At 41.9% G+C, this 14,151-nt stretch overlaps 1 protein-coding gene across 1 annotated transcript in view; it reads right to left on the minus strand.

Moving 5' to 3' along the window:
- LOC104467906 (transmembrane and TPR repeat-containing protein 1-like) overlaps positions 1–12,269 on the minus strand; it is a gene marked incomplete at both ends in the record, with an annotated part of 38,660 nt that extends 26,391 nt beyond the window's left edge. Inside the window, one exon of the mRNA XM_010081878.1 lies at positions 12,148–12,269. Within this exon, the coding sequence (XP_010080180.1) occupies positions 12,148–12,269 (122 nt within the window). The remainder of the gene's footprint in view (positions 1–12,147) is intronic.
- Between the last annotated feature and the right edge of the window lie 1,882 nt (positions 12,270–14,151).

Here is a 14,151-nt window from a genome sequence, read left to right on the forward strand (position 1 = left end):
CACCTTCACATTTTCAAGAACAGGCCTTTTCTAACAGAATCGTGAATGCGTCCAGAAAACAAAAAATGCAAACGTCAATGTCTTGGTATTTATGTCAAACCCTGCCCCAGCTGTTGGTAATTTCTGCCTTAGCAGCAGCATTCAGCCTGCTTGTCCAGGGCACAGCCAGTACTGTTTTACAGCTCACACAGCCCCTGGAAAGGTGCTGCTTCCACTGGTTATTCTTGAACATTTGCAGTGCATTGCCACAATAGCTACAGAGAGGTGCTGGGTGCTACAGAGGAGTAAAGGGTTAATCTCGGACTGAGCTCCCAATGCAAAGACAGTGCAGGTGCATAGCAGTGCCCGTCTCCACACGCCACTTTACAGCAGGGGCTGCCAAAGCACTTTGTAAGGGAGGTCTGCTGCAATTTTCCTCTTACAGAGCAGAAACCTGAAACATAGCAATAAAGTGATTTGCTCTCCTGAAGGCGGACTGGCAAACAAGGCACTGAAGCTGCAGTCCAGGGCTCTACCCACAGCACAGGGGAGTACATGATGGAAAGGCAAGATATCTTGCTGAAAAGCCCACAGGACTCCCTGAGAAATAAACAGGTAAGTAACCCAAAGGCAGGCTCTACATCCACACTCAGCAAGGCAGCAAGACTACAGGATTCAGCAATAAAGTACTAATACAGAGGGGGGAATGGGTTCCCAAATGGCTGCTGGAAGGGGATTGTATAGCTAAAGTAGGAGAAGCCCAAACACAAAGCTGCTAAGGGTAAGGTAAAATGAGTGATGCTAAAGAGGGAAGGGTTGGAGCATGATTTACACTTTAATAAGATAAAGAGAATTGTGACAATACTAGGACTGAGTTGTGGTTGTGCCACAATTATAGCCTAACTAGCCTACAGTCAATGTACCTGCACAATAAACTACACAGGAACCCAAAATAAAGGAAAAGGATCAGAAAGCATGAAGTAGGTGAATACTTTTATTTTCAGAACTTGGTAAGCTTGGCTTAAAACTTCAGACAATTTCCTGCCACAGATCATCAAGGAAAGGGTGGGGAGGACACATCTGCATTATCATGTCAGGGACCTTTCAGTGCAGATGTCAAGTGGAACCATATCTTTTTGTATGGCTTTTTTTATGACGTGGCCATTTAAAGCCCATCCCCTGGATGTTACATTCCTGGCTGCAGATCTTTTGCAGGCCAAGGACTCTCAAAAGCACAGAAAGCACTCATGTGTCTTTTGCCACCAGGAAAGAATGTATATTAGTGATTTCATGCCACAAATTGTTTCCAGAACAACAACAACACCCCCAACATCCCCAAAGCTACTATGCTTAGTAATTTTTCCACCTCTCTTTACATTTCTATCTTACGGCCAAGTAATTATGATGAAATCAGGGCAAATCCAGACCCTTCCTCCAGGTCCTGTAGTCTGCTCTAAACAAAACAGCGTCCACAACAATGTATTAAGCATCTGTCAAAAACCCATAATTATATTACTATTGTTTCCTAGTCCCAAAACCGCATAATCCCTCATACCCTACAACACACTTGTTTCACACTAGACTCAACAGTCCTGATACAGAAAATAGCTGTAGTACAGAGACCATTAAATTTGGAACCAGCAAAGCACTAAGCTTGCTAAGATGGAGATGCTGCAGCAGCAACATGCCCTGATTGTCACTGGACCTGGACATCCCCCCAGCAGTGCTTCACTCATGGGATGCAAGTTCATCCCATTTCCCTTCTTCCCAAACTCATGAGGCTTCAGATAAACTGACTGAGTCTGCCCTGAGTTTTAGGGAGCAGGCAGCAGTGCCGCAGTGGGAAGAGCCCATACAGGTGAGATTGCACTTATCTAATTAAAGGAACTTGCCAGATGACTCTAAGACACTTCCTTTGTGGTTAACTCTGACATGACCCTAACATCACCAACAAACAGAGAGAACATTTCAAATACATTAGCTTTTCTTCTCAAAGTGATGGGGGACTCGACTCCATATCAAAGGTTAGCACTGGCTTACAGGAAATCAGATTTTACTCACAGGCATTTAGAGAAAAAAGGAAAATGTCTCAAAAGCACCTTTCATCAAAGACCCATTAGCCACTTGAAAAAATTGCTCTAAGTACTACATTCCAGACATCTCCATAGCTACCTGCATATGTATGGAGGCTGCAGGGTTGTGGGTTTGGGACTTGTTTAGTTTTTTTGTTAACTCTAGCGTTTCCTAGGGATGGGAAGGCAGGAGACCATTTCTTCTGAAGAGCTTTTCTCTTGGTGTTGTCATCTCCTGCCATGCAAGCACTTTTCTGACACACTCTGTAGCCCAAACAAAACAATGGGAAACAAGCAAAATCCCCAAACCTACTATTATGTTTCAAGTCCATTTTCCACTGGATTACTGTAAAACTGCTAAGCTTTCTTTTTTTTTTTTTTTTTCTTTTTTTCTTTTGTAGGATAAGCAACAGCCTGCTTATCAGCAGTTTATCACAGTGGGGAACAGCAACTGTTCCCCACTGTGATAAACCCATGCCAGCTTAGTCCCCAGGGTCAGATGTGAAGCAGGACCTGAGGAACAGCCTGACAGGTTAATGAGGTAATAGTTTTTCCATTGACTCACAATGAGAACACTTATTACAGGAGAACCTGTGGCTTCAGAAATTCAGTGATGCTGCAGGAGAAGTCATCTCATGGACCAACAGGCCAGTGGTTTCATGATTCCTCATGTTTCAGACTCCTGAGGTACTAAAGTGGTACCTTAGGTATGTCCTAAATTGCAGCGAGGGCAGGGCTGCCCGCAGCTGGCAAATCCTCTGTGCCATTGCCATGTGTTTCTGTCAAATTACACACAGGGAGCTGTGTAATGACAGATTTTCGTCTATAATTTCTGTGATTTGCTAATATCATTCCACCTGCAAGGAAGCGAATTAAGAGGAGGCACAAGCAGATGGGAATGAGGTGGCACACAGACCCCATTTCCCATGGTGCGCTAGTCATATCGCTCGATTAAAACAAGAGCCAAAACAGCAGATACTTAATATTTGCAAACACTTCTTCTCTAATTAGATCACAAATTCAACCTTTCCTTTGGCCGTTATGGCTCCTTCCCAAGGCAAGGCTGTTACTGACAATGCTTATACACGGCTCGTCTCTCTTGCTGTGCATCAGGTTTATCACTTTTCAGTAAAAGTCAAGAATGGCTTCACTACATTTTGTTCTTGGCAATGTCATCTAACCAAAGACACATGTGCTTAGTGCTGCAGCCCAAGATTATCGGGATGTTCTGCTACAGCAATCTGCCTTCATCGGAAACCATCTTACCTTCTCCAGAAACTGCTTGGAGACCTGCTGCAGAAAGCTCCTAAAAACCGAGGCATATTTTAGTCACACATCTTACTGTATTTTCCAAGCTGCAACTTTGCACAGCGCAGGTTTCCACACCACAGAGGAGCACGTGCGCAGAGCAGGCTGAGCGCTGCAGTTTGGAGGCACTGCCCAAGAGGGAACCAGCCTGGACACCAGCGCCGCAGCCACAGCCTTTTCTAACCCGCCCAGGTAGGGCTGCAAGCTCAGGAGTCAAAAAGGGTGGGAGATACTATGCAGAGAAGATGCCTTCCTCACACTTTTTTAATGGTTACTTTGGGGATGTCAAATCTTGTGAAGTAGTTGTTTGGTTTTTTTAAAAACTGATTTAATCTCAACTACATGCATGTAAACTTGGAGTAAATCCACTGATTTCATCAAAGCAGTTACTCTAGATTTCAGAGCTTAGCCTAGATAAGAATCCAGATGCATACATACATACATATCGGTTAGGAAAAGAGTCTCCTACAAGCAGCTTGTCAAAGCATGGAAGAAATACTGCCCTGTTCAGGGGCTGCTAATGCAACAAAAGAGATTATCTCAAAACTATATTGAGACCAGAAGATGCACTTGGCTTTGACATTTCACCCCGAAGGCTCTTTCTGGGCTGCAAACCTCCTCCTTGTTTCCCAGCAGTTATTTAAGATGACTCCCTTTCCCTTCATAAAAACTAACCCTCACTTTCAAGCTGGCTCTGAAGCAAGTTTAACCCTTGTGTGCATGACCTAAGTGCATAGTTTGCTGCCACTGCCCTTCAGAGTGTGGGAAGCTCAGCCTTGAGAAAGACGGTGTCTGCTGCCAGGTCCAAATGCTGAACACAAACATTGGATTCTCTTGGTTTTAAAGTTTCCCACAAGCTTCCTAGCCCCAGACCCACACATATGTTATGTGGCACGACACTCTTCACACTCCTGGTCCAAGCCACTCCAGCTCTGCAGCCTGAGCTGAGGAAACCCACTGAGAATAAGAGCCAAAGTCAGCTGAAATGCAGCTTGCAGGCAGGGCTGTTGCTGCAGGGGAGAAAGGCAGTTCATCCCTGTTAAACTCATTGGCTCTGCTCACACTTCTCTAATGGAGAGTAATTGATTGCAAAAAGTGGACTTGGCACGCTATGTGGACTGCTCCTGCCTCACTACACAGCAGTCAGATGCGGAAAGGAGTGCTGGCAAAAACAAACATGGCCAGAGTGGCTCTTTCTGCCCAAAAAAAGCACTCTTGGGCATGGAGCTCCAGCAGTGACTAGTGCTGGCAGGGTAGCAAAGATGCTGTTTTATGAAAAGCGTCAAGTTTTCCAAGGCTGGAGCTGTTTTAGGACAGGATAAAATCTGGACTTTCAAAATGTTTTCCTCTGAAAAAATAGTGCATTTGCATGTATGTGTTAGTTTGCACCCAGGTCACCCAGAAGAGCCAGAAAGTCAGAAATCAGGGCACTCCCACAACCTGGATCACCCAGATTCAAACCACTGTGCCAGGCCAGGCTGAGAACTGGGGATGCTGTAAGTGAGTGCACTTGTAGGGCTCCGAGTTTGGGGGCCCCAAAATTCTCCAGCCATCAAAACCCAAGCACTGATCTGGAACAATCATACTTCACTGGTCCAAATGTATTCCAGAAATTTTGAGAAGTTTACTTTGCACTGCTACGCTTACTGCTGGATCAAGATTTTCTCTGGCAGCTGGTACAAGGCTAGCCTACATTCCGCAAGTTACAGGCTGGATAATTTGACAGCAGTGCAAGCATGGGCCTAGATCAGGTCTGGATCAAACTGCCACCACCGAGTGATCCCGCAGAATGTAGATCCAGCACTGACGATTCTGGAAGAATGCCAGTGTGTGGCAGACTGACCTCGATGTCCCAACTCGCCCCCAAAGAAGCAATTCTGGGCCATATCCATCCAGCTGTTCATTTCTGCTCTCCATGTCCTTTTGACCATAAACTCCATCTTGGGTTGGAGAAGACTTTTGTTTCCAACCTTTTTATCTAAAGTTTCCTTGTAGTCAGCACACCTTGGCAAAAAAGCTTGGGGTTAACTAAAATGTCATATTTTCCATGGGAAAAACTTTCTCAACCTGTCAGGACTACAAGGGAAAACCCTATTGGAACAGTCACATTTCTGGACTAAATGTCCAAAGGCAAGTGGGATGCAGGATGTGTCTGTCACACGCAGACAGCCAGAAGCATTCCTATGCATCTCTGCTTCTTCATTGGTAGTGGGGACTTTTGGGGACAAAGGGAAAAGCATTGTTCAAACTGGGAATCTCCCAGTAATGATGATATGGAATTCATTTTTTTTTCCTTCAGTACTAGAGGTTTTAAAAGACTTCAGTACCACCATCAAGGTATAATATTGAGTATACAAAATAAATCCCATTGGAATAAAAACAAGCCTCACAGCTCAGAAATATCAGTGTGACAAGCAAGTAACTAGCACCATACTTAACCTACTACTGAGTCTGCTGAATGAAATGTCAAATTTTCACCAGAATTAAGAGGCCTTTTTCCTGGAATAAGGTCTGCAAGTCATAATACAAAGACATAGAGAACCATAAACACTGGCAGAATACATCTAATTTGGAAAGGTACTTTATGAGTTAGTGTTAGACTTTGTCCTTGGCTCTAAATTAAAAGCTAGGCAGGCCTATTTTAAGTACACTTAGACATGATCGCCTAAGTCATCAAAATGATTTACCTCCACTAGCAATGTGGTCTTCTAGTCAGAACATAATGTAATCAGAGAAAATGCAGGAACTCTTATTTTCCTTATTAGTGAGAAAATATGGACTAGAAATGAATGATTTTGCTAACCTTTGAATACCTATTTAACATTTGGACACGTTTCCTTTCCATTCCTTACAGTAAGTCATGTGATAAACAAATTCACTTCATTAGAGTGTTTGAGTCCAGGACTTTACGTCCAACAGATTCCTACCTGAAATATTTGCAGGTAATACAGAAACTTTTCAAGCTTTTTATTACTGTATGCATTATGATAATGAAACATTTTATAAACGAAAAATCTGATATAATTCCATAGGGATTCTGCAGAAATTTCCCTAAATCTTACATACTTTACTGGGGAAGGGTCTATATGCTACAGTTTTAAATAAAATACTATAATAACTTCTGGAATTCTATAGCAGGGACATAATTTCCCATTCAATCTCATCTCAAGTCTCCAAAAACTTCATGTAAGAAACTATTTTCTACTAAAATTCACAAGGCATCCTCTTTAGGGCACCATATTCCCTCGTAAATAAGAATTCCTCTTTTAATCAACATGACCAAGTAGATTATTTCCACAAGACGACATTAACTTAATTTACTACTATTTTTAAAGCAATATCTTTACATATCTGCATTATTTTCAAGAGCGGAATAAATGTGTTTGAAGGTTTTCCTTTAACCTAATATATCACAATGAAACCAAAGATCTTTTCAGCATAGCCATTAATGCTCATACACCACACAAATTTAGCTTTTTCCTGAATTGATTGTACATGGCCAGAACACAACACGTTTCTCAAAAGCATGTTTCAAATTTAGTTAAAATAACGCAAGACTGCAGTCTAGACCAAAAGCACCATGAGCTAATCTTTTCAGCTTTGTAGAATAATTTCAGCTTTTATCCCTATGCCTTCACTACCTTTTTGCTAAAATACATGGCACTAGCACCTCTGCAGTTCTTGCCTGCATTAACAAAGGATGGCTGCTTTAAATTTCTCCTTCAAGTGTTTAATATGGGTGGGCAAGCCCTCAAAAGCTATGAGCTTAAATTTGGATATGCATCTGAAAGGTAGCTGCTTGGAGCATTTAGCCTTTCTACAAGCAGTTAATTCTCATTAATTAATGAGAACTCTCTCTGCCCCCTTCCAAAAGGAAGAGTGGAGTCCTTATCCCCAGGATGGGGAAGCAGAACCGGAGTCGCTTGCCTCAGCCAAGGTCCCAATCTCCTCGCCGCCAGCCATGAGCTGTTTTGCAGATGGTTGCTTGAATTGACACCCTGGAGCAGGGACAGGCAACCCTCAAGTAAAAAGGGACCAGGCTGGGGCTGGGGTCTGGCCCACCGCCATCATGTAATGCCCTCCCAGTCCCCTCAGGTCTGTGGCCAAATTACGGGGAATATAATCCAGTTCGCTCCTTCTAAACTTTGTCAGCTCTGTGGTCCTCGCAAGAACAGCAGCAAGAGTAAGGCATTAAAACCATGGGTTTTTAAGTAAATGGAAGAAATGTGACTTGGATTCCACATCCAAATCCCAAATGAATTGTGGATTTAACTTGAAAGCAGGGAAAAAGTTTAATTATGTTGCTGAATTGAGATCAGGGAGCAGATAAACTGGCTCCATGGAGTCAACCGCACTTGAGCTGCTGACTTTGCTGGAGTTGGGGTTTGACTCCAAGTGAAGAGAGAAGCCTCCTCTGTAAATCAGATGAACCCTTACTAGATCTGATCTAATACTGAAGGAATGCTGAACAAGTAAACAGAGATTCAGCTCCTGGTTAACTTCTAGCTTCAAATAACCTTAAAGAAAAGGGTGGCAAGAGAAACCGAAAAGGCAACACCACCCCGTTATAGAACTGGTCTTTAAGAAAATGAATGTAATGCCCAGAAAACAGAAACACCAGTAAGTCGCCTCCTCAAGTGACTGCCTTGTAAGTAAAGGGGACTTCTGCTCAGGGATATTCAGGTTCACAAAAATTACAGAAGATTCCACTACCTACCAGGTTATTTTTAAATTACAAAAGTTAGTTATATATGGAATTACACTAATTGTAACAAATGCATTAGCCCAAAGAATCAAAAACATGCTCTATGCAAAGGCAAAATTTCCATATGGTCCCTGCTTTGCTACGGCAGGAGGAAAGCTTTAACATGATGTGTCGAGTTCCTGAAAAATACAAGTGCACTTTTTTCTGGATGCTGGCTTTCTTGCAGATTTTTAGACAGACACCGAGGCAAATGCCATCCTTTATATAGCAGTGATCTCATCTTCTAGTATTGACAATTAGGCTTGCAACATCAACTTTTGACACAGTGAAGAGATGGTGAAAAAAAATGACAGCAACCCGTAACTGCCTGTGCAAAAAAGTGCACTCTCCAACCCACTCATTGCAATATCTACCATGAATGAGTGGCCATAAAAATGGTGCTGGTACTGCTGGGTTGCCTATCGCTTTCAGCAAATTGGTAGCAATGTTTTGGTTGATTTGTTGGTTCATATGAAGTTGTGAAAACTTAAGTTGTCTAGCTATAATACAGCAGCACAGACAGAAGCCACTGCCATTAGGGTAGCAGTGAAAGATGAGGGAAACATAGAAATTGCCCTGATGGGAAAGGTCTGATTCCATGAGGGGAGAGCAACTCCAGCTCTGCTGGTACATTAGTAGGGCAGGCAGCTCCTGGATGGCACAAGAGTTTGTATTACCTCTCCAGTTTCTCCATGTGAAGGGCAACACAGAGCAAGAGGTAGAGCTCCTGTTTAAGTTCAGACAAATTGCTCATGGCTCACAATAACTGGATGCACATCATTGTTCTTGATTCCCAAACAATTAGGCTGTCTGTGGTGTTCAGAGCAGCATTAGCAGATACACAGTAACCATAATTACATGTACATTTTGAAGAGGGAAAAACTCACAGCAGTTTGAATCTTTCACTGACTGAGCATTTATTGCGATGCCTCTTTTGAAAATTGTGGTCTGAAGTTGTATCCCATCCACAACTCCCAAGATACATATATTTCACACCCCTCATCCTCCTGAAAACAAGTTTTCCCCTCTTCAGGATAAGAAAACTACATAAAAATTAAAATGAAAAGTTGAGAGACAATAAATTGTTTTCCTGTGAAATTTTTCAGGCTAAAGTAATACTGCTTTTAAAAATTCCAGTTGCAACCCTCAAATTAAAACTAAATACAAGAAATATTTTCTCCAAATATTTGTTTTGCTAAAGCCAATTAAAGAAAACATTCAACCACTTTGACTTAGCCTATAACCCTCTCCCCCAAGGCACAGCTGCAAACAGAAGAGGAATTGTTTGAAATACCCATCAATCCCCAGAAGGCAATGCCCAGCCACATAATTAGATACCGAGTAAAAAGCTTATTCCTTGTTCCTTTCTATTTACAACATCTTTTACATAAATCCTTGGGTCCTTACATAACTTTTATTGAAAAGAAAATGCATGACATTTTGCCCAGATAACTACTGAGCAACACTGAATTAGGACTTCAGGCTGTGACACACATATGCAACTGTCACATCCATAAATATTAATAAAAGGCTATTACTTGAAACAGAGACAGAAAAGCACCTGCCAGCATAAGCACAAAACCATAGATCACTGGGTTCTCTCCATCTGATTCAGTATTTTTGTCTAAATAAAGGCAAGTGACAACCTCTGACTTGCTAACTGAGTTGTAGAGAAGGAATGGCAAAGGATAGGAAAAGACCTTTTCAAGATGTAAAAGAAGAAAACTGCTACAGGCTGTTCTAAATAAAGAACGTGAGCCCTTCCTAGAGCCATTGTTACTAAACTGTGATGCTCCCAAGGAAGGGCAAATAAATAATGTCATGAATGTTTGCAAAGTCCCCCTCACTGCTCATGTCATTTTGCACCCAAAGGATGTAAGAGAGCTCATTTCTTGGTAACTCACAGCCAAGAGCTCAGCTCTCTCCAGATCCTTTGGCTGGGAACGGCCGCCCTCTCCTGCGAACTGCTAGTTTGCCTTCCCTTTTCATGCCAGCTGCCTGCCAGCCTGGGGTAAGGGCAAAAACCAAATGTTGCAAACCAAGATAAGAGTGATCTGAGCAAAGCAGGAGATCCAGGGACTCCAATAAAGACTTACTCTGGAGGAATCATTTAATCCTTCTGCCTCAGTTTTCCTGCCTGAAAAAAAGCAGCAACTATCAATTACCTACTTTGTAGGTCATATATTTGCAAAGCCCTCAGGGAGATGAAAAGCATTATACAAACTATATGCACACATGTTAACGCTGATTAATTTTCTCTGCACAAACATATCCTTTTTTCTTCTTCATTGCCCCTCCTCTCATTATATCAGCAGCCTCATCTGGAGGAGGACAAGGAACTGCTGATGGCTGAAGTATTTTCCAGTTGTTCTTTTGAGATTCAGAAATGCAACCACTCAACACAGCCTTGTGTTCAGCTGACTGTTTCCTTAATAGCTTTGCTCTTTCATGTGTTTCCTCATTTTCTGTTACATGAATTTAAAGCAATCAGATTTCCAAGTTAATTTGAAATGATGCAAGATCTATTAGTTGAGGGTATCGTTTGCAAAATAACTCCAAGGGAAAACTTTCACTCACTATACTTCTAGGTATGCTCTCAGAAAACAAAAACAGGGCTAGCAATGTGAATAAAATCATCAGGATTTGACCCCAAAACTAAATCAGTATAGAGCAGAGCACAGAGATATAGCCTAACTGCATAAGAAGCTTGTAATAACTGCAACAGCTCCTACACAGACTGAGTTTTACACCAATGAGAAGCCCTTTTGTGTTAGTGCTTATACAAATGATGGTCAGAATATGCATACAACTTTGCAAAAGAAGATCTATAAGCATTTTTCTTAGGACTTTTTGATCCACATTTTCTGAAGAACACAATGTAAAGACTTTGTGGAATAAAGCTATTGTTGCAGTTATCACAAAGTAATCCAGAGTGAAACTGAGGACTTGTGCTCTGTCGACAGCTCCACAATGGCAGTTCTTATTAGAGATAACAGATGCTGACACTCTGTACCAAGAGTAGAATTGGGCTTCCTGACTTGCAGTATCCAAGAATGACCATTTATGCTCACGGCTAGAACAAACTGCATTGGCACAGGTTGACTAGAGAGGTTGTGGAGTCTCCCCCTTGGAGATATTCAAAAGCCTTCTGGACATGGTCTCAGGCAACCAGCTCTCAGTGGCCCTGCTTGAGCAGGAGGTTTAGACCAGATGACCTCCAGAGTTCCCTTTCAACCTCAACCTTTCTGTGATTTTGTGAAACAAGCAATGGTCTGGTGAATGTCCTTTGCTGCTGCAGCCTCTGGTCTGGATACTGTAGAGATATCAGAAGTTACACCTCAAAGGTGTCCTTGACTAAATGCAATTAGAAGCACCCAGACTGCTGAAGTGACAATTATTAGAGGCTGGAAGCTGAGTGAAATCCCAGGGCAGAGGCTGAAGGGATGGCAGAGTGGCTGGATTTTCCTCATCCTCTTCAACAACTGCAAATCTTCCACTCCTAGATTTGTACGTAGTTAACAGCATATAGGTGGGAGGCCAAGTGCATATTCCACAACCGAAGCCAGCAGCCTTTTAAGACAGCAAGACTGTTACCTTTGTTTTTACTGACCACCTAATGAAGTGGGAAAGCTGAACATTACCACAATAAAAATGTGACAGGTTAACTGTTCAGGTACTGCCCTTAAGGTAAAGACATTGGACAATATAAGTTGATAATGCTACCAAGAGAAAGAGTCTTGGAGGACAATCCTCAAGAAACAACACCTCATCACTGTACTGAGCTGTTTAAGTACACCAAAAAAATCTGTGTTAAAAAAAAAAAAAAAAAAAAGAGAGATTTTGAGTAGCTTTGCTGCTGCCAAGCAATCTGCTCTCAACCGACTATAAAATCTCTCATGCTATCAAGCCAAAACACAAAGGCAGAGAACACACTGACTAGCAATATAATGTTTGAAGTATTGTAAAAGGGAAGAAGTAATCACGCCTGCTTTTAGAAAATGGGATGGTGGTCTCATTAGAAAGGAATTCAATTGCAATAGTTACCTCGGCATGTAAAGGACTCGCTCTGCCACCACAAATCCCACCCTGAAGAAGAGGTTGCTGGCTGGGATGAATGGGAAAACCAGGAACAACAAGCCAACCAAAACTTCTTTGTGTTCCAGTTTCTGCAATAACACAAAATTAAACAAATATCAACTAAAAAAATCCAACTTAATTCACCACTGACTTTCCTCTTTCTTTTTGAGATTCTTATTCATAAAAAAAAAAGCAACTTGGGTTAATGTTGGATATGTTTTGAGTTTAAAATAGATTATTCTAAGACACTGTCCTTCCATATTTATGTACTATTTGTGCTTCCGATATGCCCAGAAAGTTCACAAACACTAACCACAGTGTGTACTATTACCCTTTCAGTATCTTTTCTAAGGTCAGATGAATTGTGTGCAGCTCCCTTGGGATGGCATAGGTAGTACTTAAAACATACCCCATATTGGTAATACGCAAGTACAGAATAGTGTGTATGTATATATTATCATGTCTACCACAGTGTGGCTGTATGTAAATACATAAATGCATACCACATACACACAGACTGCTGCTTTCAATCCTGAATGTTTATAACTAAAAAAAAGCTGTTTTATCAGTCACATTTTGTGCAATGAAAACTATCCCCAAATGGTACACTAATGCAGTCATTTTATCCCTTTTGAGACAATATCTAAACTTGAAATGACACTTCTGCACATGAGGTCTCCACACTCACACAGAGTTGGAAACTTGAGACATGCTATATGTTAAAATTAATGTATTTTGCTTGAGTGGAATTAATGCCCTTCACTTGAGCTCACTTTAGTGTTGCCTCGTTCTTTGAGGAGTAATAGAACTGCCACATGCAGTTCAAAACAACTGTGATCTGCACGGCCAACACAAGTACCTCGGGATGCCATGATCAGCAGCAGGCACTGTTCCTGCCCCAGAGAGACCCAAGCCTCCTCAGGCAAGTGGTGTTTCAGATGTAGTTTCACCTCAAGAGGGTGAATCAGCTCACGCTTTCTGTTGATGGTCTCAAAGGATGGCATCAGGCTAACAGAAATGTAGCATGAGGTCTGTTAAATCACCCAGGCAGACATCTGTGCTTTCCTGCCCTGCGACACTGCTGCCTCTGCAGCACCCTTCTGTAGCCATTGGGAGAAACTTTGTCACGCTTAGAAACAGATGCAGCCAGAATCACTTAACGGTTGCAGCACTTCCTAATTGTTGTGGGCAATTTCTCAACTTCGGAAGGCAAACTGACTTCCCTTTACTGGAGGAATCTAAATGTAGAAATGTTGAACAAGATTTTTGTGTAGAAGAACAGAGCCTGATCAATGATGCAGGGCCAAGTAGTACAACCTGTCTTGCTTTTGCATGGCTACAGACTGCAACATCACTCAGTGGCTGAAATTCAGAAGTCCCAGTATTAAAATATATTCATCCTATTCTGTGGGAAAGACAATGAACATTTTCTGTGGGTACCAAATCCAAGGATAAATGTCAGGAGGCTCTGATGCCACTTCAGAGGAGCTGAACCACAGGATCACAAAAAAGTCCACTGGCTTCCCCTCGCTCAAAGAAGAAACACAAAGCAGAGAGGAGAGAATTCACGTCTCCAGACTTCTACATCAATATCTGCTTTAAACAGCACCACAGTTATGTGCTTCTATTATCCATTTTTTCATTGTCTTGGAATCACAGCTACTAATGCCTTCTTGCAGTCACAACAGCACCTAAAACATCATTCCCAGAGCTGAAGCTGACACCAATTACATAAAGCTGATGAGCAGAGGTGTCCAATAATAGTAATTTTGGCTTGTAATTACAACAGAAAATTGAATAGGAAAAAAAAAGTATTAAAAATTATTTCTCAACTCTGAATGCAAATTATCAGTCCTAGCTCAACTCTAACTTCCCTCCCACCCAGCTCTGGACATATACTCCATTTCCTTCCTGACATTTGATGCTCCCTTCCCACCATGTCTGGTCTAATTATGATGCCCATTTGCTGCC

This window comes from Pterocles gutturalis, unplaced genomic scaffold (assembly GCF_000699245.1).
Source record: "Pterocles gutturalis isolate BGI_N339 unplaced genomic scaffold, ASM69924v1 scaffold22841, whole genome shotgun sequence".
Lineage (NCBI taxonomy): Eukaryota > Metazoa > Chordata > Aves > Pterocliformes > Pteroclidae > Pterocles > Pterocles gutturalis.